We start from the raw sequence: 26,413 nt of genomic DNA on the forward strand, positions 1-26,413 counted from the left end.
GCTGGGTCTTCACCTAATTTGGCCGTCAGTTACCTCCAGCTGGAACTGGCTGCCTCTGTTTACCCAAGTAGGCTGGTGTACTCTGACTGACCTGGGCGAGGGACTTGTTTCCCTCCGCAGACCAGCGTGGCCCCTTCCTCCACGCCACGCTGGCAGTATTCCACCAGCTTCCTCAGGTGGGCCTGGTGGTTCTGTGGCCCGTGGTTGGTGTCCCTGTCCAGGGGATTGCCGATCTTCATCTTTCCAACCTCCTCCACCTGCACAAGGTCCTCCGGTCACCTCTGCTTTGCACACCGCTGTTCCCAACAAAGGTCAACCTTGCCCCATCTTGTGATTGCAGTTTTTGTGCTCACCAATGGTCCTGGAGAAAGTCTACCCCATTCTGGTTCCAACCCTCCCTCCCCACAGGAGGCCTCAAGCATCCTGAATGGGCAGGGCACCCAGCCTCCAGTGGTGGGCAGGGAAGGGAGTGGAGGTGTGGCGGGAGGAAGGTAAGGGGGAGGGAGAGGAAGGTGTGTGACCAGCAGGGGCACTGGCACAGCACGGTGGCCCACGCTGACCCTGCATCTGCTCTCATGGAACTGACTCTCGGTGACTCCCGAATGTGGGATGGCTGGGGAGGTTCAGTCAGGTGCCGTGACAGGCTAGATGATGGTGAACACACGTGGAGGGGCCATCCCTGCCTGCGGGCTGCGGACGGGGGCAGAACTCACCACCTTCCGCACAAACTCGTCATGGATGGAGTCCTCCACGAAGAGCCGCCCAGCCGCAATGCAGTTCTCCCCTTTGTTGAAGAACACGGAGCTCATCCCCTTCAGAGAGTGGGCAAGGGTGCGGGTTACCAGTCCGGCTAGGTCTTGCCCTGGCTCTCTGCCAGGGCCACTGCCCCTCCTGGTGGGAGGCGGGGTAGTGAGGCCACCTGCTGTGGACCCAGCGTCCCCCACAATCCTCCAAAGCAGGATATGAGAGGGAGGAGGAATGGCGTCCGCGTCCCCGCTGCGCACCACCAGCGCAGAGTGGAGAGTGAGGAGCCAGTGTGGCTCTGCTGGGCCCTGAGGCACCCAGGCAGTGTGAGCACAGAGCAGGGGCTGGGTCAGGACACAGAGGGCCACAGCTGGTGGCAACTCCACGCCGGCATTCAGAACAGGGCCCCGTAGAAACCTGGGAGCCCTCTGTGGGCCTGAGGCAGGAGGGCCGAGTCCGGCCCGGCTCCCCTGGAAACCAGCCTCTCCCAGGATGTCACAGCCTAGAGCCCGGCAATGGCCTTGCCACTGACCAGGGCTGGGGTCCTGGGATGGATATCTACAAGGAGACTGTGAACCAAGTCCTGTGTCGGTCACAGTTGCCCCATGTCAGGAGGCCGGGATATCACTTCCTCCTCTAGGGCTGAGTGGGGCTTGGGTAGGAGTTTGGGGACTATTCAGGGACCTGGTGGGCAGTTGCCCTACTTGTCTGCTCCCCAGGAGTGGAGCGGGAGCCAGGCATCAGCGGTGATAGTCATGGGAAGAACTGTCCCCACTGTGGTGGCATGGGCCACTCACAGCACTGCTCCAAGTCCTCCAGAGGGCACCGGCAACCCCCAGGAGGGAAGCATTCCTTAGGTCCGGGCATGCAGGCCCTGCCAGGTGGGTGGGCACTATGCAGGGCCTCCAGCAGAGCTGGAGGTGCTGGCAGCTGCCAGCAGGCTCCAGAGCTGGCTTGCTTCCTGAAGGAAAACACTGTGCGCTGCTTCAGGACAGATGGGGCCTGGCTCGCGTTCCCAACTCAGGCAGCTGATCCAGCGGTCCTGACAGCCACGAGACTTCTTCAGAACACGTTTTAGAAGACCTGTGCCATCTCCCATTGTGCTGCTTTGGTAACGCTTAGACTCCTGTCCCCCGCGCCTCCCCGTGCCCACCCTACCCCTTGCTCAGCCCTTACCATCTGCACAGCCTTGCCTAGGTCACAATCCGCAAAGATGATGAGGGGTGACTTCCCGCCCAGCTCCAGGGAGACCTTCTTCACATTGCTCAGGGCGCAGCTGAAAGCACCAGAGTTAGGGCCAAGGTTGGAGAGCCCCACGCACAGCGGACTCCCTCCTGGGGGCCCAGGGGCAGGTCCGAAGCACACTGTTCTCCAAAGGGTAAGAGCTGGCCCGTGCCCCTCGTGCATCCACAGTGGCTGCCTTCTATTCAGAAGCCACACCCTCCACGGCTCCCCACAGGCCCCTGCGGTGCGTTCCCTGCTCACAGCTGCCTGCCAGCCCATAAAAAGCCACCAGCCCTGTACTCCTGTCTGCTGCTCTTAGCTCCACTGCCAGGACATAGCCCTACCATAGGACATCCACAGTGCCTAACACTATGCCTGGGGTGCACCTGGTGCTCAATGTCAAACAAGCACATACAAAACCACCCCGACAGCTGGCGTGGCTGCGGTGGGCAGACACTTCAGCGTCTCTGTGTTGTAGTGACAGTACAATCAGAGGAGCTGGGGATCACAGATCATTGTGCTCATGGACAAGACACGAGGTGCAGTGATACTGTTCTCAAATTCGCTCAGTTAACAGCCACAATGGGAGGAGTGCCACAAGCCAGAGTACCTGGCTGAGCTCTGCTTGCACCATCACCCAGAACCAAGAGGCCAAACCCCAGCCTGAGATCCAGCCTCCGCAAAGGTAAGGTGGGGATGGGGAAGGGCAGGCAGCACTGGCCAGTGCTCCAGCAGCCTGTGGGGAGCCCCTTTACCTGCCCACACAGGTGGGAGACACAGGCCAGAGCCTGACCTCATCGAGCTGGGGAGGGAGGCTGGGCTGGGCCTATGTCCTGCCATGGGTTAGTGACAGGCCAGGAACAGAACAAAGTCCATTTGAGGCGGAGGACTAAGGCTAAGACATGAGTGAAGGCTCTCTAGGGTCATGTTCAGAGTAAAAGCCTCAAATACTGGCCATGTAAATGAGGGAGATGTTTGCGGTAGCTGCATGAAAAAGAAAACTGCAAAGAACCAGGTGAGTGGAACCCTAGACTGTGGTCCCTCGGTCTATCTGGGGATGGCTTCCCGCGCTCCTGTGGATACAGCCCGCTTAGTACTTGCACATAGCAGAGTGTGCTCCTGTACCTCACACCACCCCCAGGGTGCCTGCCCCAATACAGTGCAAGCACACATAGTTGCTGCACTCTATTGAAGGAAGAATCATGGGGGGGGGGGGGGAAGCCTGTCCACTTTCAGGACAGTTTGTTTTTCATACGGGAGATTGCCCTAGAGCCTGAACACTCTAGGCAAGCACTTTACCACTGGGGCCGCACACTGAGCCCAACAAACTTCTCCCAAATATTTCATATGCAATTGCTTAAATCTGCAGATACAGAACCCATGGAGATGAGGGAGGGCAAGTGTAATAAGACTTCAACTTTTTATGCATCTAATCAAAAATATCATTTCAAATTGTAATCAAGATGCAAATGATAGCTAAGTACTCTTTTTTTTCCCCCCAGGGCTGAGGACCGAACCCAGGGCCTTGGGCGCGCCAGGCGGGCGCCCTTCCGCTGGGCTAAACCCCCAGCCCCAGCTGAGTACTCTTGTGTGGAGGGTTGTTTGTTTTGAGATGGTCTCACTATGTAGCCCAGGCTGACCTCGAACTCAGGGGAACTCAGGGTCCTCCTGCCTCAGCTTCCAAGGTGCTGGAGTAACAAGTGTGCACCACTGTGCCAGGCTCACGTGTACTGAGTTTTTGACAGAGCACATTGTAATTTGTATCAGCTCCATTTTTACGCAGTGGGGTGGAGGGGCTGGGAAGCCATGCCAGGCAACATGGTGCCCCCAAGCTTCCCAATCCTGCACAGGCAAGCGAAGTCAGTGGGCACCACTGCCCACAGACACTGGAGGTGCCCACTGAGGCCCAAGAACAGGACTGAGCTGACAGGCCAGCACCGCCCACCTGCCAACACCACAGCTAGGAGTCCTCTCCCTCACCCCAGCCACCTACCTTTTCATGATGTGCTTTCCCACCTCGGTGGAGCCTGTGAACCCAATTTTCCTCACATCGGGGTGATCTGAGAGTCTCTGGCCAGTGAGCGAGCCTGGGGGGTTTTAGCAGGGAGATCAGGGCAGCCCTGTGGTGTTGGGGAAGGCACAGCCTAGCCGCTCCCCCCCCCCCAAGGCCAGAACTGTGCCACGCTCCCTGCAGGGTTACTGCCCCTAGGGCCTGGACACACCAGCCTTGCCTCCTGTTACAGGCTGAACTGTGTCCCCTAACACTTAAATATTGGTCCTGACCCCCCAGAACCTGACTGAATTTGGAGGCACTGTCCTTAAAGGAATAATCAGATTAAATTAAGTGGGCCCTACCCAAGTGAGTAGTGTCCACATGCAAGAGGAGACGGGGACATGGACAGACATACACAGAGGGGCAGGGAGCAGGCGGAGCAGGGAGGAGATAGCCTCTACCAGGCAGGGGAGAGGCCTCGGGAAGGACCAGCCCTGCACAGTGGTAGGGAAGCTCTGACCCGGGGCCTCACCCACACCATGGCATGCGTCTGGGATCTGACCGATTCTCTACTCCCGTAAGACCTCGGGTGGCCTTCCCCGCTGTGGCCGCCTCAGCTCCTACACCCTCTGCCTGCTTAAAGGCTCTTTCCTGACTTGGCCTCTGACTCCTGCTCTCCTTGTCAGCCTCTTGTTTCTCTCTTGGCTCTTTTTCCATGGCCTTCCTTGCTCAACCTTAAAGTACCCAGTGCCCCTGGCTGCCCGGAGCCGCCTCAGCTGATCTCAGCCAGGCTGCAGGTAGGTCATGGCCCAACCTGTGTCTCCAGCCAAGCTCCTCTGCAGCCCAGATCCATGTATCATCCTGCCTACTTGACATGTGTGCCTGGAGGTCAAATTCAATATATTTGAAACAGCTCTCAACCTCCCCCAGCCCTGCTCCCTGGCTAAGCTTCCAATGCCGGGAACCCTGCTTGCAGCCCATCTGCTCAAGTGGAGAAGTCATCCTGATGGTCCTGCCCTCCTCCCCTGCCTGGTGGCCTCCACTGTGTCCCTGACTGCAGGCTGGCAAAGCCAGCGCTCAGGAGCACCTGTGAAGATCTCCACTTGGTGGGTTCAGACACTCTGGGAGACAACCTGGCCATTTCTTTTAAAAGTAAATATTCCTATATACAACATAGCACTTGACATCCATACAGAAACCAGGAAGTTGCTTACAATAGCTGTATTCATAAAAAAAAAAAAATCAGACATCCTTCACTGGGTGAAGGGGTACAAAATATTCAGCACTAAGAAGAGTTGAGCTAGGTGGGCACAAAAACCATGGAGAGCCGGGCGCTGGTGGCTCACGCCTATAATCCTAGCTACTCAGGAGGCTGAGATCTGAGGATCGCGGTTCAAAGCCAGCCCGGGCAGGAGAGACCGTGAGACTCCTATCTCCAATAAACCACCAGAAAACCGGAAGTGGCGCTGTAGCTCAAGTGGTAGAGCGCTAGCCTTGAGCTGAAGAGCTGAGGGACAACGCCCAGGCCCAGAGTTCAAGCCCCACGATCGACAAAAAAAAAAAAAAAAAAACCATGGAGAAAGCATAAATGCACACTGATAAATGCAAGAAGCAAGTTTGAAAGGCACCATGCAGCCTGACATCTGGAGGCAGCAAAGCAACCGTGAGGAAGGAAGGCTAACTTAGAAGCACAAGGATGGGGGTGGGGGCTGCCCTAGAGCGGTAAGACTAGACAGTGTAAGCTGCAGTGGAGGAGGGAGGAGGGCAGTGAGAGTAGACTGTATGGACTATAACGGAGGATGCATGTTGCTACGTGTCTGTGCAAGCTGCAGCATGTGTAACACCAGTCAGGGATGACCCTAGTGCCAGCTGGGGTCGCTGCCTGTTCAGGTGGTGCGGGTGGGTACCCACGTAACAACTGCACCACGCTGGCGTAGAATGGGAGGTCCTGGGGACTCAACTTTCTGCTCAAGTTTTCTGTTGATCTAAACTGCTTTAAATAATAAAGTATATTCAACAACCATAGCATTGTTTAAAGCTGTCTAAGAAATACGTATTAAAGGTATCATATTGAGAGATGAGAAATCTCTCATTCTAGGAAGATTTTTATTTTTCTGCGTGTGCCAGTACTGGGGATTAAACTCTGAGTCTCGTGTTCTTGCCTGGCTTTTTCACTCAAGGATAGTACCCTACCACTTGAGCCACACCACCTCTTCCAAGAAAGAACGATTAAAAAAAATAGTATACTATGGGTTGGTATATTCCCACTCAAATCCATGCATTCATTCTAACCCCAAGTACCAGACGTGGCCTTATCTGAGGAAAGAATGAACTTGGATACAATTAGCTGAGATGAGGCCTGTGGAGCAGGCCCTAGTCCAAAGTCATTGGGGGCCTCATATGAGGGAGAATTTAGATCTGAAAGAGGACCAGAGACACAGACATGCGAGGCACCGAGGACACCACACATAGCCCTCGCGTCCACAGGCAGGAAGCACTCTTTCCTAGAACCACCAAAGGGAACATGGTCCTGCCACTGCCTTATGTTTGGACTTCTCATCTCCAGACTGAAGCAACACATTTCTGTGGTTTATGACACTAGTTTTGGCTCTTTGGATTTTTGTTGGTTGGTTGGTTTGGTTTGGTTTTGGGGGTATGGAGGGGTGGAACGCAGCAGCCTACTTGCTAGGCTGATGGGATCCCTCCGAGCCGTGCTGCCATGTTTTCATTGGCTCTTTTAGGACAAGTTCTGCTTCCTGCCCGTGTGCATGCCTAAGGCCCAATCTGTCTACTTTTAGGCTTTCTGTTGTCACTAGATTCATAGATTGCCACCAAGTCCATCTTCCCTCAAGAAAAACAGAGTCTCATGATTTTTTTCTGTCCAGGTCACCTGGAACTACCATCCTCCAATCTCAGTTTCCCACATAGCTTGGGGACACACTGTGTCTAGCTATGGGCTCAGATGTGGTCTTGTGAACTTTTCTGACCAGGCTGGCCTTGAATCCTCCCATTCTCAGCCTTCCACATGGACAGGACTGTAGGCATGACCCATCAGCACCAGGCTACTTCTGATAATTTAGCAAATGAATACATAAACAACACAAGGTGCTGCTTTGAAAAAAACTCTTGGGAAATTCAAAAATGTACTTGGCATGTACCAAGTCAAAGAGATGCTCAAAACTACAATCATATCTTAGGAAAAATAAAAACATAGATGACATATTCCAGGGTAGGACCAGGTGTACCTCTGGGAGGCTAGCCCGAGGAGCCCTGTGAACAGCTTCCCAGGGAAGCACCCACACTCATTACAATGATTTAAAAACTGGCAAGTCTAGAAAATTCCCTCCAGGCATACAGCCAGTGAAGAAACAGGTGCTCAAGAGAATCTAGTAAATTTCAGCCAGAGCCCCGAGGGCTTGTCCTCAGGCACGGTCCACTCTCCCGTTCCCCACGTGAGGGATTCTCCGCTTCAAACGAGGGAAAGGCAGAAACTCCAACTCACAGGCCAGAGGAAGGCAGCAGAATGACATCACAGGCTCGTGTAAGTCTTTGGTAGATATTTGCTCTTTTTCCCCCCTAACTTGTTCAATGGATCTACATAGCAAAGTAACATCTGTAGCTATGTACAATGTTTTAAAACACAGAAATGTTATATACATATGAAACGTGGTAATAGCACAAAAAGGAGGAGAATGAATCTGTGCTTTCTTTACTGAAAGCACAGAAAATAAAGGGAAGAGGGATATATACAACCTGAATTCTTAATGTCCATATATGATCAAGGAAGTGGGCAGTGAGCTGAAGGGAAGAGCAGCTAGGATGGGGGAATGATAGAAAGGGTGACCACAACTAAGAAACACTGGCCACTTAGATGGACACAGTAAATTTTGTAACTCCCTTGTATGACTTTCTGAAATTCAGCACAAAATGAGCTGACTAAACTTCAAGTTAGTCACAAATAAAAATTTACTGTGTCGACAGATTTAAAATCTACCAAAGATGGCTATGCCTATAAACTAGACACCACCACAGAAGAAACTAAATGGCAGTAAATACTCTACCACCTTCCGATGCCTTACGCCTAGAATTTCCAGATAAACTCTCTTACTTTCAATGGCCTGAATGTATTCCAGAATATTTGGAAGGTATCTGAAAGCTGAGATATATCCAGGTGCAAATTTCTCCCTACCCCAGGCTGGCCATCCGCTCTGGCTCTTACTAGGCTGCTCTTACCCAGAAGGCCCTGCTCTGGCCAAGTATGTCTCCCACTGCCCAAAGTCCCAGACCTGCCTTACCCCACAACCCTTACCAGATCCAGGAAGGATGTTGATCACGCCCTTAGGAATGCCAGCCTTCAATGTCAGTTCTGCAAACTTCAAGGCTGTGAGTGGGGTCATCTGGCAGGGAGGAGAAGTGAGCAAGAAGAGGTTAGACACAGGATGCTGCCTTCCCCCTGCCTTCCTTTCCCAGCAACCCACACAGCAGTGGGTCAGGCACCAGAAGACCCCAGGGAGGCTGTATGCCTGGCCCACCATGGTTTGGGGGCACTGCCAGCCCAGCCAGCTTCTTCACAGTCCCCGGTGGGAACAAGGGCCTGAGAACCTCTGACTCTACCTTCTGCCATGGGTGCAGCACCCCCTTGGCCAGGCCTGGCCTCCTTCCTGCACTCTTTTCTTTTTGGTTTGCTTATGCTGAGCTCCAAGGAACAGAGCCAAGGCTAGCTAACAGACCCACGTGCAGAGCTTGGCTCCCATGCCAGGCAGCGCCTCTCCGAGCTCCTCAGTAGCATCTCCCTTGCTCTGGAAGCTGCCAGCATTACGCTGACATAGGCTGCCTGGAGGAGGTGCAGCCTGAGTGGCCGCTGCCCATGGGAATGCCAGATGACTCAGCTCCCCAAAAGATTACTGCTCCGCTTCTGGACATCAGAAGCGAGGCCATTCTCCCAGCCCTTCGGGGTCTCAGGCAATCTTCCCGTTCTAGCGTCTGTAAATGTCTGGCTTAGGCATCTTTCCCAGTCAAGGTTAGGTTATTCCCACCCCACAAGGCCACTGCTGGCTGAGTGTGGGGGGAGCTGTGAGGCTGAGGGAGGGAGGACCCCCCCCAGAGGCCGCAGCCCCATGCTGCAGGGCGGGTTGTTGCAAAGCCCAAACTAGCCAATGTGTATAGATTACTGGACAGTGGGTTCTACGTGTTAGAAATGCCAGGGACTGTTTGACTCAGGGTGAATACTACAAATGTCGGCTATCATCATTGCTTTTTGTGATCTAGTTAATTCCTTGGGCATCAAAAGAAACTGAAGCGTGGGTGGCCTCCAGATCTGTCCAGTGCTCTGGGGGCAGGCAGCCAAGGGGCAGTGACCATCCGTGTACACATGAAGACGCAGCCTGGGTGTCACCACCCCTGCAAGCACGCTCCTGGTCCCTGGAGCCCCGCCTCTCCTGCTCTCTGTGAAGCAGAGCCCTTCCCTCCCGGACTTACAATCTCTGAAGCCAAACAAGGGACAAGGCTGTTTTATTAACAGACCACTGCTGGAGTGTGGCACCAGTCAAGGGACATGGAGCAAGTTTCTGCTGTTCTGCACCTCACCCCACACACAACCCCCCTCCCTCACCACACACCCAGCAGGCCCCAAGGGACAAGGTGGACCACAGGGAGCTGAGCAGAAGACTGCCCAGTGCTGGTATGTATGCAGGAAGCCCGCCTCTGCCCAGCAGCCCCTGCGTGTGCCAGCACAGCCAGCCACTTCCCACCGCCTGCTGCAGGACAGAGAGCTTGGCCAGCTCAAACCCACACGTGCCCGTAGCCACGGAGGCCAGGTCCCACCGCTACCCCTGCTTCCGCCTTCTAGTCCCAGTGCTCTCCAGGCCCTGCTCACCTGGGCTGGCTTGATCACCACCGTGTTCCCTGCTGCCAGGCAGGCCGCTGTCTTCCAGGACAGCATCATGAGGGGGTAGTTCCACGGGATGACAATGCCACAGACCCTGTCAGCAAAGCGGCGGGGCCTGGTCCTTCTGGGCCCTGGTACCCAGAGTGGACCTGCCGATTCCCACCTACCCTCCCAGGGCCTCACCTGTTCATGCCTGCCTTTTCTATCCTAGACACTACACAATGGATGGGTCTGCCCAGCACACAGGCAGTGGTAAGGTGTGCATGGTAGCAGACACAGGGGAGAACATGGCCCAGGAGGACATGAGAGGCTCAGGGCCACAGCGTGGGCCACGGAGGCCTGGCAGAGGGTCTTCCAGGAAGGGGTCAGTCCCATGGAGGAACAAGGGCCCGGCGGAGGCTGGTACGGAAAGCATGTGCCTGGGCCTGCAAGGCACAGGGCTGGTGGGGAGCCTGCACATCACCTGAGAGCAGGCCCCAGGGACAAGGTGGGCAGCAGGAAGCAGAGTATGGGGATAGCACATGTCCTCAGGGAAGTGAGGTGTTGTCAGTGGGGACAGTGGGAGGGATTGGGGGACATGTTAGGAGAGCCCCCCAGCTATGGGTGAATTGTGTCCCTTCTCTCAAACCCCTATGTTGACCGCTTTGCAGCTGTTAACGACTGAACAAGCCAGGCTGGAGACACACTGGGATAGGGTGGGCCCCTGACCCAACATGGATACTGTTGTTAGAGAAGGAAAGTCATGTGACGGGGCACTCACGGGAGCAAGGCCCAGGGGACATGAAGACAGGCATCAGAGGAGGCTTCCAAAGCCCAAGAAGGCCACCAGCCAACTACCAGGGGCCACAAGGCTCTGGCGTGGCCTCCAAAGCCCATGTGCGGAAGGCCTGGTTGCTAGCCTGGTGCCACTGGGAGGTGGAGCCTCATGGGGGAAGGGCACTCCTTGATGCGGGTACTAGAACCTGGGCCCGGTTTCTCTAGGTGTCCAGCTGCCATGGCAGTCCATGTGGACCCCGCAGGGTGTGCTGCACCAACACAGGCCCACAGCAACCGGGCCTCTGAAACTACGAGCCAAAAGAAACAGCTTCTACTATGAAATTATCTGTGGTATTTGGTCACGGTGATAGAAAACTAATGCATGCCACAGGCCAGGAGAAGCCTGCGCCAGAATCGCCCTGGCAGCGCTCAGAAGGAAGCGGCCCTGCTGAAGCCCGGCTCTGTGACCTCCCACCTGTGCGGCTTTGCTTCAGCAGTCAGTGGCTTCAGAGAGCTCACAGCCAAGGGGACCCACAGCCCCTTCTGCGGGTGGGGTGTGCGGCCTTCTCTGTACTGCCGCCCTGCGCCCTCTGGTGGTGAGATGAAGTGCCTGATGGCCAGATTTATGGCTGACTAGACTGCATTTGTACTCTGCTGCTGTCCCTTCACAGTTGTGATGGCAAATTGTGGTTGTCAACTTGACTGATTGCGAGATGTGTGGGCTCCTGGTGTGTCTGTGACCCCGACTGACACAGTGTTACTGCAGGCTTCATGAAACGAGGTATGTATGAAGTCATTACAACCATGTTGGCACAGGCCAGGTACCTGAGAAGCAACAGGATAGCTGTCCCATAAATATGTATCATGGGGATGTGATAGCTGCAGGCTGGTGTGGGGGTCACCTGGCATATCACCTGCAAAGTGCCAACATGGCTATGCCTCATGCTGGCAGTGACTCACCCGATAGGCTCCTTCCTGGTCAAGGTCAGGTTGCGGTTGGGTCTGGCCTGGTTAATGGGGATGGTGGAGCCCTAGAAGAAGCAGTGAGCATCGCTGGAGAGCTCTTACTCTGCCTGCTCTAGGCAGCCAGCTCCTACTGGGGGCTCAGAAGTAAGGCTTTGTTTGAACATGGACACACACACCCCCGCCACACATACATGCACACGCGCACACACACACACAAACACACACACACAGAGTGCAACCAGGTAGGAGGCCAAAACTGCCAGCTTGAGCATGACAGGGCCATCTGACAATTCAGAGAGGGAAGGTGGAAAGCCAAGAGGAGCTATGTGCTGGCTCCACTCTGGGCCTGGCAGGCAACGTGGCCTGAAGGCTGGTCCTTTTAGGACAAGGCCTCTGGCTTTGATATCTTGCCCCAGAGAGCGCCAACGTGGTTGGGAGGCCAGACTGCCCCTGGAAACAGTGCTGAGTGGGTCCAGGCGCCCTAGGAGGTCAGAAGGAGGTGGCTCCATTGGAAAGTAGTCAGCATCAGCATGGGGAGCAGGCACCAGACAACCACCCTCATGATCCTCCTAACCTGAGCCACTCAGCTCCTGATGGAAAGGAGAGCCACAGTGCGGTCATGGGCCTGCCCAGACACCTTCCAAGGTCCCATGCTTGATCTCTGGGACCTGGAAATATGGTGAGCTCTCTCTCCTTCAATGATGTGCCCCCTGGGTCCTTCGGATGGGGACAAGATATATATGGGCCTAGAATAGCTACAGGAGCAGAATGCTTTAGACAGTTTGTGGAGGAAGAACAGGACTGAGCTTCAAAGCTCATAGTGACTACTACCACCAGGAGATGAGGGCGCTGGGTAAGGGCCACAGACAGTAGCATGGAGACCTACAACCCTAGAGAGATTGCAGCCCAGGCCCTGCAGCTATCAAGGCCCGAACCCAAAACCACAGAGATCTGACACAGCCAACACCTGAATGGACTGAAAACAAATTCTCTCAGAGCCTCAAGGTGAGGCCCAGTCCAGCCTTCAGCTTAATTCCTTGCTACGATTTGAATCTTGAAGGTCCTACAAAGGCCCATGTGTTCCAGGCTTAGTCTCCAGGTAGAGCTACAAGAGGTGGTAAGACCCTTAATAGGTAGGCCTGGTAGGAGGTGTTGTTACTGGGGGTTCATACTTAAAGGGGGCAGTGGGACCTCATCCCTCCTTTCTCTTTGCTTCTCAGCTGCTAGAATAAGCTTTGCTCTGTCCTGCATTCCAGTGTGATGAGCTACAGTGGAACCAACAGATCTTACACTGGAGCCTCCAAATCTGTGAACCAAAGCACATCTTTTTTCTATATTATAAGTTGTCTCAGGTTTTTTAAAATGGTATGAGGGTTTATACTCAGGGTCCCTTACAGGCATATCCCCGGCCCTTTTTGCTTTTTGTTATTCAGATAGGGCTTTCTGCTTTTGCTTGGGGTCAGGCTTGGCCAGCAATCCTCCTGGCGCTGCTCCTCAGTAACTGGGAACACAGGCATGTGTTACTTGTTAACCTCCCCCCCCCCCCCCCATACTAGTGCTTACACTCAGGGCCTGGGATCTGTCACTTAGCTTTTTTGCTTTAAGGCTAGCAATCTACCACGTTTAATTGGCTTTTTGCTGGTTAGAGATAAAAGTCTCATTGCCTTTCTTGCTTGGATTGGCTCCAAACCTCCACAAACTAATTCTTCAACCTCTGCCTCCTCAGTAGGTGGTTACAGGCATAAGCCATCATGCCCAAAGCAAGTATATTCTTTTTCTTCTTTCTTCTTTATGTGGTCTTGTGACTGGAACTCAGGGTCTGAGTGTGCTCCTTGAACTTCTGTGCTCAAGGCTGGCACTCTACCACTTGAGCCACTGCTCCGCTTTCAGCTTTTGCTGGTTAATTGGAGATCAGAGTCTCAAGGACTTTCTTGAGTCTCAAAGACTTTTCCTGGCTGGCTTTGAACTATGATTCTCATATCTCAGCCTCCTGAGTAGCTAGGATTACAGAGCCACTGGTGTCCAGGACAAGTATGATTTTATTTTTTGGCCAGTTGTAGGGCTTGAACTCAGGGCCTGGGTGCTGTCACTGAGCCTCTGTGTGCTCAAGGCTAGCACTCTACCACTTGAGCCAGGGAACCACTTCTGGTTTTTGAGTGGTTAATTGGAGATAAGTCTCTGGGGGACTTTTCTGCCCGGGCTGGCCTTGAACTACAATCCTCTGATCTCAGCCTCCTAGGTAGCTGGGATTACAGGCGTGAGCTACTGGCACCTGACTAATGGCACAAGTACATTTTTAATAGCTAGTTATCTGATACACCTGAGAGACTCTGGCATAGAACTTTGTGAAGCGGGCTGGGAAGTTGGCTCAGTGGTAGAACGCTTGCCTTGCATGCCTGAGGCCCTGGGTTCGATTCCTCAGCACCATATAAGAAGAAAAAAGCCGGAAGTGGCGCTGTGGCTCAAGTGGTAGAGCGCTAGCCTTGAGCTGAAGAGCTGAGGGACAGCGCCTAGGCCCAGAGTTCAGGCCCCACGACTGGACACACACACACACAAAAAGAACTTTGTGAAGCCTGCCTGGAATTCCCAACCGTAAAACCCCAGGTGGTGGGAGGTGCAGGGCATGGCCCTTACGCTCTCAGCTTCTGTGGTTTGGTTTTCTGCACACAGGCCTGTGCCATGCTTGGAACTCTCCGTACGTGTGTTTACATTCATGTGGCAGCCCACACCCACCTGGATCTTGTCGCACCAGCCGGCAAAGTAGCGGAAGGTTTGGATGGACATGCCCACGTGGGTCTTCAGGGCCAGTGTGTAGACAGCACCTGCATCCAGGGCCTCGATGGTGGCCAACTCTTCCTGGTGCTGCTCCATGAGATCTGCCAACCTGACCAAGGGTGAGGAGGAGCAGGAGATTGGCTCAGGCCTGCAACAGTCTCGCCTCTCAGCCCCTGCCCTCCACTCCCCGCTCTGCCACACTCAGATGTACCACCTCAGGCTCACACCCATAAGAGGGGACAAGAAGGCTTAGCTTGCCAGCTGTCATCAGAATGAAACCCTTCTGGTCTTCTTTCCTGAAAAACCTGTGGATAGTCCACTGCTCAGAGATTTACACTCCGAGTGCTCACTGGTTCCACTGGCTGCAGGAAGCACCCTTCCTGTCCTTGAACAACGTCAGCACAGATGGACTGACAGGGCAGTCTGGGGTAGGGAGGGGGCTTGCTTCTGAGCCGGCATCACAGAGGTGGAGGGGCAGCCCAGCACCATAGCAAGGGTGAGGAGGAGGATGGGGGGCGGGGGGGGGGGGAAGACGCCAAGTGTGCCTTCTGCCATCATGAGCCTGAGCTTTCCAGTGCTGTCACCCCATGGCCTTGGCAGACATGCTGCTGTGGCAGCTGAAACTCAGGATGGTATCCTTCAGAGGGGACCCAGCTACTAAGGAGGTGGGAGGGGTCTGGAACAGCCTCAGTCATGTCCGAGGCAAGTATGCCTCCAGAGTGGCATGGCCAGTCCCCACCCAGGTCTGCCCCTGAGCAGAGCTGCCAGCACTTCTAACAGCCACCCGCTCCATGCCTGGCTGGCCCATCCCGAGGTCCTGCTGCATGTCTCCTCCTCCCTCCTCCTCATGCAGACCTTGCCAGGTGCTCTGGTTTGTCAGGCTTCCTGCCTCGGGACCTTTGGGAGCTGTGGGACAGCCAGTCCAGGGCACCTGTTCTGGGGTGCTCGGAGTTTGCAGAGCCAGGACCTGGTCTACTAGGGAGCTCCCAGGCCCATGAGAAGTTATATACCCCAAGTTGGGGTTTCCACTGAAGAGGTTGGGAGCACTATTGTTGTGGTTTGTAGGTGTAATGAGGACACAAGCCACCAGATGGCAGAAGAGCATGTCGGGAGAGATGCGCAGGCTCACAGGACAAGATCTCTAATTCTGGGAGGTGTCTGTCACAAGCCACAAGCCTCAAGTCTCTCTAGCAGCCATGCCTTCTCCAAGGAGGCTGGAAACTTCAGCAGGCTGAGCACGTCCTTCGCCTTCAACTGCCCCAACCCCACAGTCTGTTGATGTGTGAGCCATGTGGGCCCCTCTCTCCGGTTCCCTGCTGCTAGGCTGCCCTGGAATTTCTGGCCCCAGGAATAGGCACAAAAGCCATTCAGGCTGCAAAAGCAGGAGGGGCTCTCCAGCCTGCAGCGGACAGCGGCAGAGCGGGGCTGGCCCGGCCTGGTCTCCTCTCACAACGCTGGGGGACAAACCCAGACCCTTGGCTGCATTCTTGGACTACTTGGCTTCTCTGCCGGCATCCTCCCTTCTCTGGAAAATGCAGCTTCGGTTGCATGACCCTCAAGAAAAGAGGCCCACCTTACCTCAGGTGCAGGAGGGTCCTGGCTCTCACCTGTATAGGAGCCGGCCCCGGTCCCTGGCGTTGATCTTCCCCCACAGTCCATTCTCAAAGGCCTCCTTCGCTGCAGCCACTGCCTTGTCAACATCGCTGACCTGAGCCAGGGACACCTGGCAGATGACCTGTGGCAGGAGCAAGGACATGACAGCTCTCCCTGGGGACATGGCTCACTACTCCTTGCAAGGCCCCACTTAGGGAGGATCCCTGGCCACATGGGCAGGGTGTAGGGAAAGCTGGGCCAACAGGGGCAGAGGCAAGGGAGAGTTCATGAAGGAAGGAAAGGTGAAGCCGTGGAGTTGGCCACTTCTTCACAGTCCCACAGAGCCCAAATGGGCAAGAGATCCATGCATCAGCTTTGAGGCTATGGGCCAGCCATTCACACCAAGAGCCAAGAGACCATTAATTTATTAAGTCCAGCCGGAAAGTTTTTTTGTGTTTTTATTTTGTTGTTGGTTTTTGTCAGTCATGGGGCTTGACTTTTGGGCCTGAACACAGTCCCTCAGCTCTTCAGCTCAAGGCTAGTGCTCTACCACTTGAGCCACTGCACCACTTCCGGTTCTCTGAGTAGTTTATTGGAGATCAAAGTCTCATGGACTTTCCTACCCAGGCTGGCTTTGAACCGAGATCCTCAGATCTCAGCCTCCTGAGTAGCTAGGATTACAGGCATGAGCCACCGGCACCCGGCTCCGGAAAGTTTTTTTTGTTTTGTTTTGTTTTTGTTTGTTTTTTGCAAGCAATGGGGCTCAAACTCAGAGTTTCACATTCTCAGCTCAGCCTTTTTGCTCATAGCAGATATTCTACCACTTTAGCCATGCCTCAAGTTCTGGCTTTTTGCTATGTATTGGACAGTCTCTCAGATTTGTCTGCCTAGGATGGCTCTGAACTGCAATTCTCAAACCTCAGCCTCCCAAGTAGCTAGGATTATCAGAGGAGCCTGGGCACTATCCCTGAGCTAGTGTGCACAAGGCTGGTAATCACAGTTCTACTTCCAGCTTCTTGGTGGTTAATTGGAGATTAGAGTCTCGTGGACTTTCCTGCCCAGGCTGAATTTGAACAGCAATCCTCAGACTTCAGCCTCTTAAGTAGGTGTTAGTCAATGGCACCCAGCTCAGAAAGATTTCTGAAGAGAAGCAGACTAGACATTAGAGGCTGCTGATCTTGAGCTAGTGTCAGGATCCATGCTCACACGTATCCCCTGCTCCTCCCTGGCCATTCTTACCTGCACTACAGAGAAGCTGTAGCTCTGGCTAGATGCGGCTGAGAGCAGCCAGGGGGCTGCATGGCAAGAGTAGAGCATCAGCCACCATGGTCAGCTTTGCCCTCCCCACTCAAGGCCCGAGTGCCCGCCAGACAGCCCATGTCTGAACCATACCTGATGTTAGAGTCCCAGGAGTATCACACCATCTGTTCTGTCCCTGTACCCCGCACCGTGCCTGTCCCTTTGGAAATCATTCTTTAAACACTCTCCAATGACCAATGTGAGCGTGTGCATTGTTCTGCCAGGGATCCAGTGACACCAGGGAGAAGAGAGGCTGCGTGCAGGCACAGGAGCAGGGCTGTGCCACGTGCACTGTGCATGCATCTGGTGCTGCGCCACAGCATGAGTGCTGACTGCCAAGCACGCGTGGCAAATCCACTGAGGGAAGAATGCGCCCGTGTGAGTGTGCATGTATCAGCGAAGGTGGTGCTCATGTCCACTAACTGCTGTAGTAGAGGGGAGGTGACAGCCCTGTCCTTGGGCAGTGAATCCTGTTATCCATCTCAGAAGCAGGCTCAAGCCCCTTTGGAGCCCTCTGTCCTCTCTCCACTCCTCCCCACTCAACCCCATTCCTGAGGCCTGGGCTGAGATCTTTCCGGGGACTCTGTCATGTCTTGAAAGACGCATGTCCCAGCACAGCCCTGGGCAGTGCCCCCTTAGGCCAGATGGGGGAGAGGGGCGGACACTCACACTTCCGTCAGTCGGGTTGATGGTATCATAGGTCTTGTTGCCCTCGGCATCCACAAACATGCCCCCGATGAAGAGCTGGTGGGGCATTTGGAGAGTCAGCTTGTTCACAGCACACTCTACCTGCGAAGGGGAAGGCTCAGCTGAGCAGGCTCCGTCATGTGTGGGCCTGGATGACAAGCATCCACACAGGGATGTGAGGGGGCACGCACCACACGGCTATGCACACCACAGGGCTGGGACTTCAGGAGCTATCCTGAAGGCAGTGGTGGCAGCTAAGTAACATGGACAGATAAGGAGCACAGACTAATGCGGAATGGCTGGCTGGAATCCTGGCTCACTGTAGCCTCAGGATGGCTGTGCAGCCCCTCACAGTGAGCCCACAGGAAGTGCTGGGTGCTGAGGCCTTCCAAGTACTGGACAAGTTGCCTGCAGCCACTCTGTGGAGTCTCTGGATGCCAGTCCCACCTGAAATACACTCATTGGTCATTTGTCCACTGCCTTAGGGCAACTTGGGGGTCCACTCTGGCCACTGTGCAAGCCACCATGCAAACTACTCCAAAACTCCTTCCTCTGTCAATCAGTAGTTTACCAAAGCTCCAGTTTCTTTATATAAATAGATTTGCAGTTATTTATCACACTTCCTTCTGTATAAGCCAGGTACACGGGGTTGCCTGTTTATCTCACTAGGAAATACACCAAGCCCCTGTGACTAGCTTGGTCTCGGGTCTTGAGGTATAGAATTTACCTATGCAATGAGCGCTGGACAGCATTAGCCCCTGCAGACTTTGCCTACTATCCTGCCCCGCCCCCTCCCACCCCGACACTGCCCAGAGGAGAGCTGGAGAAACCGAAGGATTGGCTCTTGGAAGTCCTGGATTCCTAACAGCCAGGCACGCCAGGGTCACCACAGGGCCACAGAGCAGGGCCTGAGGCCACACACATCCAGAGGCCCTGGACTCACATAGTCGATGACGCACTCGCTCTCCTCATCCTCCCCCCGCAGCTTCCTGACCAGGAGCTGGATGAAGGCCCCAAAGGTAGTGGCCATGTAAACATCTTCATTTTCCAACTCCAGGCCGTCACACAGCTCCTTCACTTCCTCCACCAGCCTGCGGGGAGAACATGGGATGAGAGAAAGAAAGGAAAGGGCCCGGCCACACCAAGTGGCACCCACCTCGTCACCATAAAGGCAAATGCTGCCTGAAAATTAAGCAATTGTTAGTGACACAGTGAGCCTTTGGAGTCATCAGCTACACTAAAAACAGCTAACTATGGACGTTTATCTTTTGTATTTGGCTTAAGCCAGTTTGAATTAAATGACTCTTCTGGGCCAAGGAGGGGTATAGTAATGCATCTGGATGAGCCCTTCCCTTTACACAAATAAGAACTTGACCATGTTGAGACTGGACAGATCCTAGGAAGGGGAAGGGCAGGTGATTACAGGAGTCGGGGCATGACTTGAAAGAGGCAGGTGTTGCTGATGCCTTTGTCTTCATTAAGCAGAAGCTCTCACAGTCAGAGCAAAGCTCACAGTGCCTGCTATGCATACACTGCACTCAGGCTTTATGATCCTGCTGCCCCAGCTGGAGGCCCCCAGGAGTTAGACTCATCAGCTTGGGCATACCTGGGGTTACTGGAGTTGCACTCATTGACCCTTTTGTTGGGGGTCCAGCTATCCCCCCCACTCTCCACCCTTCCTCAGCCTGGGACTCATATGACCACGGAGGACCCCCTCCACCCCTAGGCTTAGGTTAGGTGCCAGTCCTCACTATCAGCCTCAAGCCACCAACCGGAGCATCAGGGTGGATTTTCACTGGCTTGGAGTACTGGGCAGCTGTTGGAGGCAGACAGAGGCCAACCGGGAATGGTTATTCCTGCCTGTCGGTACTAACACTTGCAGCTGCTGAGGTCTGCCCATTGAGTCTCAGGGGCCCTGGCCTGCAGGACCAGGAATATCAAACACTAGTTGCTTCCTACTGCCTACTTGGGCTGTGATTTGTGGCCCCAACACAGATACCCTGGACGGGAACCCTCTGCCTCTACGGTACCTCACAATGTCCACAGATGCAGCCCCCGACTTAAAGAAATCTGTGGTGTCTTCGATTTCTGGCACGTTGGAGAGGATCCTCTTCCAAGCACTCTGCAAAACAAAGCTCTGTGAGAGCACGGCACCAGGGGCACCGGCGGGCACCGCTGTGGGACTGCAGCCCCGGACAGGGCCCTGGTCCTGGTCCGCACTGAGACTGTCTGGACAGCGCTCTGTTCTGCCACCTGTGGAAGGAAGCAGTGTTCAGCTAGCTCGCAGACCAGTGAGGAGGCAGGCCAGAGAAAGCTCAGTGACCAGGACTCAGCCGCTTGCCCAAGAGGCCATCCAGTGGTTCAAGGTAGGACAACTGTTTTCTGGGCAGACCCCCAGCCAGACAGACAGAACAGGCTAGGCAGGGGCTCACATTCTGGCTAAATGTCAGTTACCAGCCAGAGGGAGGTGCAGCCAGCTGAGAGGACCAGGTGTTAGTCCAGGCCCAGTCCTCGAGACCCCTACAAGCTGGAATGCTAACCAAATGCCCATGCCCTGAAGGCCAGTTTCCTCTCCCTAGTGCCACTGGAAGGTGGTGGAACCTTTGGAAGGTGGGTCTCATGGGAAGTGAGGTCTCTGGGGGCGTGCCCTTGGGGGAGATGGGCAGCTGGACCTTGGCCCCTCCCCTCTTCTCACGGTGGGGAGCAGCTTTGTTCTTTGCTGTGCTCCTGCCTCATGGAACCAGAGACTGAAGCCAGCGTGAGGCAAAGCAAAGACTTCTAACCTGCAGGTGATCATGCAGGCCTTTTGTCACAGCGATGGGAGACTGCCCAGCACACCTCCCTGACCCCGGCCTCTCCCTGGCTCTCCTCCTTCTTTCAGGAAAGAGTGTCACAAACCTGCTGCAGCTCTGGGAGGACTATGAGCACCATGCTACACCCCAGCCCTCCAAGATGTCCGTCCCTATGCTGCCCAGCCTTCTGGGCCTCAGCCCAGGTTTTCTGTCAGCAATGTCCCTAAGCTTTGAGCTCCTTGTGAATCCTGGGCCTCCTTCAAGGACAACTACTCTGTTACCTCTTCCTCAACCTTCAATGGGCACTCTGCGGTCAGGGGCTTCTCTCTGCAGGCTTTCAAGGCGGGAGTACCAGCCGTTTGTTGGCCTATGGCATGGTGCTGGACAGTGCCCAACGGGCCTCAGCAGATGCAAGTGATACCTGAGAGCAGGGCAGAGGGCCACCACATGCACCCTGAAGCCAGGTCCTGCCTGGGGAGGCCTCCCCCGACCCTCCTTCTAATGTTGAGCCCTGGCCTTGAGGGTCCTCCTTCCCACCGGCCTTACTCCTAGCACTTCTTTTCTTTTTTTGGGGGGGGGGTCTAGTCATGGGGCCTGAACTCTGGGCCTGGGCGCTGTCCCTCAGCTCTTCAGCTCAAGGCTAGCGCTCTACCACTTGAGCCACAGCGCCACTTCTGGCTTTTTTCTTTTTGCTTATGTGGTGCTGAGGAATCGAACCCAGGGCCTCAGGCATGCAAGGCAAGCGCTCTACCACTGAGCCACCTTCTCAGCCCTGCCTAGCACTTCGTGAAATGAAGTTATCCTCTGCATGGCTGGCGTGAGGTCTCTTCCCCAAGAGAAAGTAAGTGTCCTGCTGCCATTCTCAATGTGCTTGACAGGACCTTCACAAGTATTTTTTCTTTTTCTTTTGTTTTTTTTTGCCAGTTATGGGGCTTGAACTCTGGGCCTAGGCGCTGTCCCTGAGCTCTTCAGCTCAAGGCTGGTACTCTACCACTTGAACCACAGTGCCACTTCCAGCTTTTCCTGTTTATGTGGTACTGAAGAATTGAACCCAGGGCTTTATGCATCCTAGACAAGCACTCTACCACTGAGCCACCTTCCCAGCCCTCATAAGTATTTCTAAAGCGAGTAAGGTGGACCCCAACATACAGGGCTTTGGCTTACAATGTTCAACAATGTGAAGTGCTATTCATCTGGTAGAGACCATACATGGAGCTGTACATTTCGATCACCTGGGATATGCAGTATATATCTTTCTCAATGCTGGGCAGCAGCAATGAGCCGGAGCTCCCAGCCAGCCCTGAGATCCCAAGGAGCTCATAGACACTGAGCTGCTGAATGAGGCACTTAGTGGGGCGGGCTTGCAGCAGCTCATGCAATGCCCACATAGAATGGGTTCATCAGGGGCTGGGAAGGTAGCTCAGTGGTAGAGTGCATGCCTTGCAAGCATGAGGCCCTGGGTTCGATTCCTCAGCACCACATAAACAGAAAAAGCCGGAAGTGGCGCTGTGGCTCCAGTGGTAGAGCTCTAGCCTTGAGCTGAAGAGCTGAGGGACAGCGCCCAGACCCAGAGTTCAGGCCCGGTGACTGGCAAAAAAAAAAAAAAATAGAATGGGTTCATCAGGATGTAGCCCATTGTAAGCAAAGGAGGACCTGTTCTACATGATTGAGTGGATGAGTGGCTGAAAACCCATTCAACATTCCAATCCAAAATGGGTCAGAGCCAACCCTGTGAGTGACCACTGACTGAACTTCAGGCTGGAAGACTGAGGTCCTCAGGTGTGGATGGAGGCAAAGCTCTCAGTACAAAGCTTGTACTGGTCAGCCTGGCCTCCCGGCTGTGGACAGTCTCTTGGGTAAATGCCAGAGCACCTGCTCCCATCACAGGCCATGGCTAGGTAGGCCCTGATTCTTTCAACTATCCCATGGCCATCTGGTTTGTTTACTGTTGACAATGAGTCCGGTGAGTCAGATCCAGGGCTCCAGTTGCAAAGAAAGGAGTGGCCCAGGGTTACCAGAAAGTTTTAAGACCGGAGCTAATACATATGCCAAACCCAAGGGAATGTGACTCACCAAACACACTCGGTATACACCCTATCCCACTGGACAGCCCCTCTGGAGACTTCTTACCCGCACAGCCTCTGCCGTGAGCAGCTCTGCCTCCGTCAGTTCAAGGGCACTGCTGGCTGCTCCCTTGAAGAAGTGCGAGGCTGGGATCATCCCACCGTCTTCCAGCTGGATATTCTTCACCAGCAGCTGCAAGAGGAAGGACTGCGCTGTTCCTGCGGCCAGACTGAGGCAGGGTGAGCATGCTGGCACGAGTGCGGGCTGGGCACCCGTGCTCTGTCTCCAACCCTTATAGCTAGGAGGAAGCAGAGTGCCACATCAACTACGAGGAGCCCCGCATAAGCACGAGGGGCGTTCAGAGGTGGGAGGCCACTATCCATAGACACAGAACACAGCCTGTACCTTTCCTCAATCCTCACTTTCCCACCACACTTGCTTTCCAGTGTTGTTGTTTATGCATTGCTAGGCGTGGAACTCAGGGCTTTGAGCACGCGAGGCAAGAGCTCTACCACTGAGTTACACTTCATGTTCTTGTTTCCTCTCCTTGTGTAATGACTTCATTATTTCTATACTCTAATAAAAAGGATGCCTGCTCATCAGGAAAAAATAATTCCAGAACTACTCGGAATGTCAATCGAAAATACATCCGATCCCACAATCTCCCAGAAACCCTACAGAAATATCTAGGTAAGAGATACCTGCCTGGACACAGAGATGGACAGTAGAGAGGATAAGAGGAATCCAGCAAGCCCTACACTGCACCCTGGGGGACCACACTTCAGGCTGGCCCCAGATAGGCCCCATGTCCAGCCCTAGAGTTAAGGTGATTGATCCTGGTTGTCCAATATGGGCCGTAATGGAATACTGGAATACTCTTGTATCTGTCTCAGACTTACTGAGCTTAGTAATACATCACATGCTTTCTTTGGTGCCTGTTTGTTCTTAAACAGTTGTTTAAGCCTTTGTTAGGAGATGGGAGAAAAACCAAGAGATCAGGAAAGCATATCAGATGAACTCTTGGCAGACTCGTGCAACATTCGATACGAGTGGCTCTGCAGAAATAGCACGCGCATGTCAAGCACTCAGAACAGAGCCAGGTTCTCTGCCCAGCCCCACACACCTGCCACTGAAGATATTTCTATTGGGTGGAAGGCCAGCCAGACCCAGCAAGACTGAGCTACGCCCAAGGCTCTCCACCAAGGCTGTTTCTTTGTTCAGCCATCTTGTGGGCCTCGTGGTAGCTGTAGCTCCCATCTCTCAGCCCCATGGCCTTAGCTGCCACCAGGGCTGGACAGGACTAGTCCGTCCTACACCCTCCTCCTCACCTGCTACTGACAATAAGCACTGAGCTGAAGGCTGAGGACATATCTAACTGTCCCAGCCCACGGCTCCAGGGTCAAGGAGACCAAGGGCAGGCTGCTAGGGTGTATAACCAGCAAAACATCTCAGTCCAAAGAGCCCAGATATCCCCGGGCACAGCTTTGCGTAGCCTTCCCCTCTGCCTGGCCTGCTGCCCTTGATGCCCTGTCTATGCTCTAGGAATGTTCCCTCAATAAATCACTGGTGTGAGAATTCCCACCTTCCTGTTCCCAGGAAGCCTGACTTTACACAGAACTCTCTGTAGACTACATTTACCGACCATGAAGACTTAACACACCCAACCACTCCACGTGACAGATACCAGTGGCAGCCGCCGACTCTCTGAGGGGAGAGTATGGCCCAGTGAAAACTAGGAGGGATCCAGCATCGTCCCGAGCTTTGTCCTCCACACCCTTGTTGGGCCTGTACAATGCCAACATGGTCAAGATCACATCTGGGTTTGTCCAACTCTAAAGCGAGGGAATCTCTGCCTGTCCTCCATCTGTCCACCCCCAGTGTTTCCTGTGAGGGGTCCACAGTACCAAGACTGGCTATCACAGCCACACAGGGGGACCCATAGCCAATATTTCAGGGTCTGAATCTCAGCGTTGCCCCCAACTAGCTCTGACCTGGAGCAAGTTACTCAAATCTCTGCACTTCCTTTTTCTTCTCTGTAAAATTATTACAATGTTAATACATGTCTCCTGGAGTTTTTGGAAGACTAAACACACATAAATTGTTCTAAAACATTGCTTGGTGCTTTATAGAATTAGTAGCTGTATTGATGATAAAGTCTGCTAATACTGATCGGAACACAGCGTGTGCTCAGTTGGCTCAAAAGACCCACCCTGTGCACGTCACTAGAGCTCCCTGTTCAAGGAGAAGCACACTGAGGCCCTGGGGCTTAGCAATCACATTCTGGAAGACTGAAATAAGGCCCGAAGTCAGAGCTCCCCAAGAGGACCCACACAGGTGCTCTTTCCTGAGTGGGGCACTGGTCAAAGAGCACAGGCCCCACTCTGAATGGCCTGTGCTCAGGGCTGACCCCGTGGTCAGAGGCTGGCACCAGGTTACCCCTACTGGTTCCCATTTTTTTCCCAGAGAAGCCCGGGGCCTCCCTGTGGGGCCCGAAAGTCCCCGTTCCTGAAGAGGGGTGACCCTGAACCCACGCTACAATCGAGTGACTATAGTGATCCCATTACCATTCTGTCATCATTCCCAAACAGAATGAGTCCTGCTTTAGTGACCACGCCTGGCCGATGGGCTCCCGGGATGGGCAAGGCTTCTCCCTCAGGCACCAGGCCTGCCGTGTTCAATGTTGAGTTGAAAAATGTCAGCTTCTGTGGAGAGGAGGAAACGGGAGATGGTGGCCCTGTACCGCCACAGCTGTGCAGGTCCCAGGAGAGTTATACGAGGCTAAGTGGCCCCTGAGACCCTGCCTCTGGGGGCACAAGTGAGGCCTAGAGGACGAGACAGACTTGGGGCGCTAATTCAGCCGTATGTCCTAGTCACTGAGAGGAGATGCGCTTGTCCATACAAAAAGGAGTGCTTCAGTGCAGCGCCTGTGGACACTTCTGGACACAGGCTGGGCAGTCAGTAGGGGCCAGGGCTTTGGGCAGTCTGAGGCTATGCAGAGGATGGACTGTCCTCAAGGTATGGGCCTAGACCCCCACATGATCCTCCACCCTTTGATGCCTTATAGGCCCTCTGACCCCAGAGCTCCTGATTTTCAACACCTGGCCCACCCCTGCCCAGCCTGGTCCTGGGTATTATGCCCCTTCCCTGCCTAGGCCTATGTAAGGGTTAGAACTGGGCCTAGGACATCTGAGAACTTAGGGTGAGACTCAAATCAGTATATCTAGATCCCAGAATTGTGGTGGGTGCTTGTGTTGCCAGACGCCTGCCCTTCAGTCACTGGATGATAGCCAGAATCCCTGTATCCTGAGGAGGGGCCAAGGGGTGAGGGGGCATTTGAGTCATGAAGTGGCTATTCACTAAACATTTCAAACACATCTAACAAGTTTACGGATGGCAGGCCACACCGGCACATCAAGCTGAAGGCCAGCCATGTGTGAACACACCTGTCCACAGGCCTCCGTCCAGGCACCCGGCACCTTGTCATTCCCTCGGATCCAGTTGTGAATGGCCTCTGCTGGCTGCGCCCAGTCGATCTGTGGAGAGCAGGATGCATGTCCTCACCACTCTCCCCAGCCCCTCCCCCCACACCCCCACTGCCCCTGGACAGTGGGCCCACCCCTGCTGGGCTTCCTC

General features: G+C 54.3%; 1 protein-coding gene across 1 annotated transcript in view; it reads right to left on the bottom strand.

The window, feature by feature from the left end:
- Aldh1l1 (aldehyde dehydrogenase 1 family member L1) overlaps window positions 1–26,413 on the bottom strand; it is a 44,043-nt gene that overhangs the window by 3,829 nt on the left and 13,801 nt on the right. Inside the window, exons 6-20 of the mRNA XM_042679826.1 lie at window positions 26,224–26,313; window positions 25,345–25,482; window positions 22,847–22,972; window positions 19,955–20,046; window positions 18,868–19,015; window positions 17,907–18,026; window positions 15,953–16,080; window positions 14,304–14,454; window positions 11,565–11,635; window positions 9,837–9,942; window positions 8,271–8,358; window positions 3,962–4,055; window positions 1,921–2,020; window positions 714–812; window positions 92–257 (exon numbers count right to left, since the gene is read on the bottom strand). Coding sequence (XP_042535760.1) covers window positions 92–257; window positions 714–812; window positions 1,921–2,020; window positions 3,962–4,055; window positions 8,271–8,358; window positions 9,837–9,942; window positions 11,565–11,635; window positions 14,304–14,454; window positions 15,953–16,080; window positions 17,907–18,026; window positions 18,868–19,015; window positions 19,955–20,046; window positions 22,847–22,972; window positions 25,345–25,482; window positions 26,224–26,313 — 1,717 coding nt within the window. The remainder of the gene's footprint in view (window positions 1–91; window positions 258–713; window positions 813–1,920; window positions 2,021–3,961; window positions 4,056–8,270; window positions 8,359–9,836; window positions 9,943–11,564; window positions 11,636–14,303; window positions 14,455–15,952; window positions 16,081–17,906; window positions 18,027–18,867; window positions 19,016–19,954; window positions 20,047–22,846; window positions 22,973–25,344; window positions 25,483–26,223; window positions 26,314–26,413) is intronic.

The sequence above is a fragment of the Dipodomys spectabilis genome, unplaced genomic scaffold (genome assembly GCF_019054845.1).
Source record: "Dipodomys spectabilis isolate Male_0828 unplaced genomic scaffold, ASM1905484v1 ptg000054l, whole genome shotgun sequence".
Lineage (NCBI taxonomy): Eukaryota > Metazoa > Chordata > Mammalia > Rodentia > Heteromyidae > Dipodomys > Dipodomys spectabilis.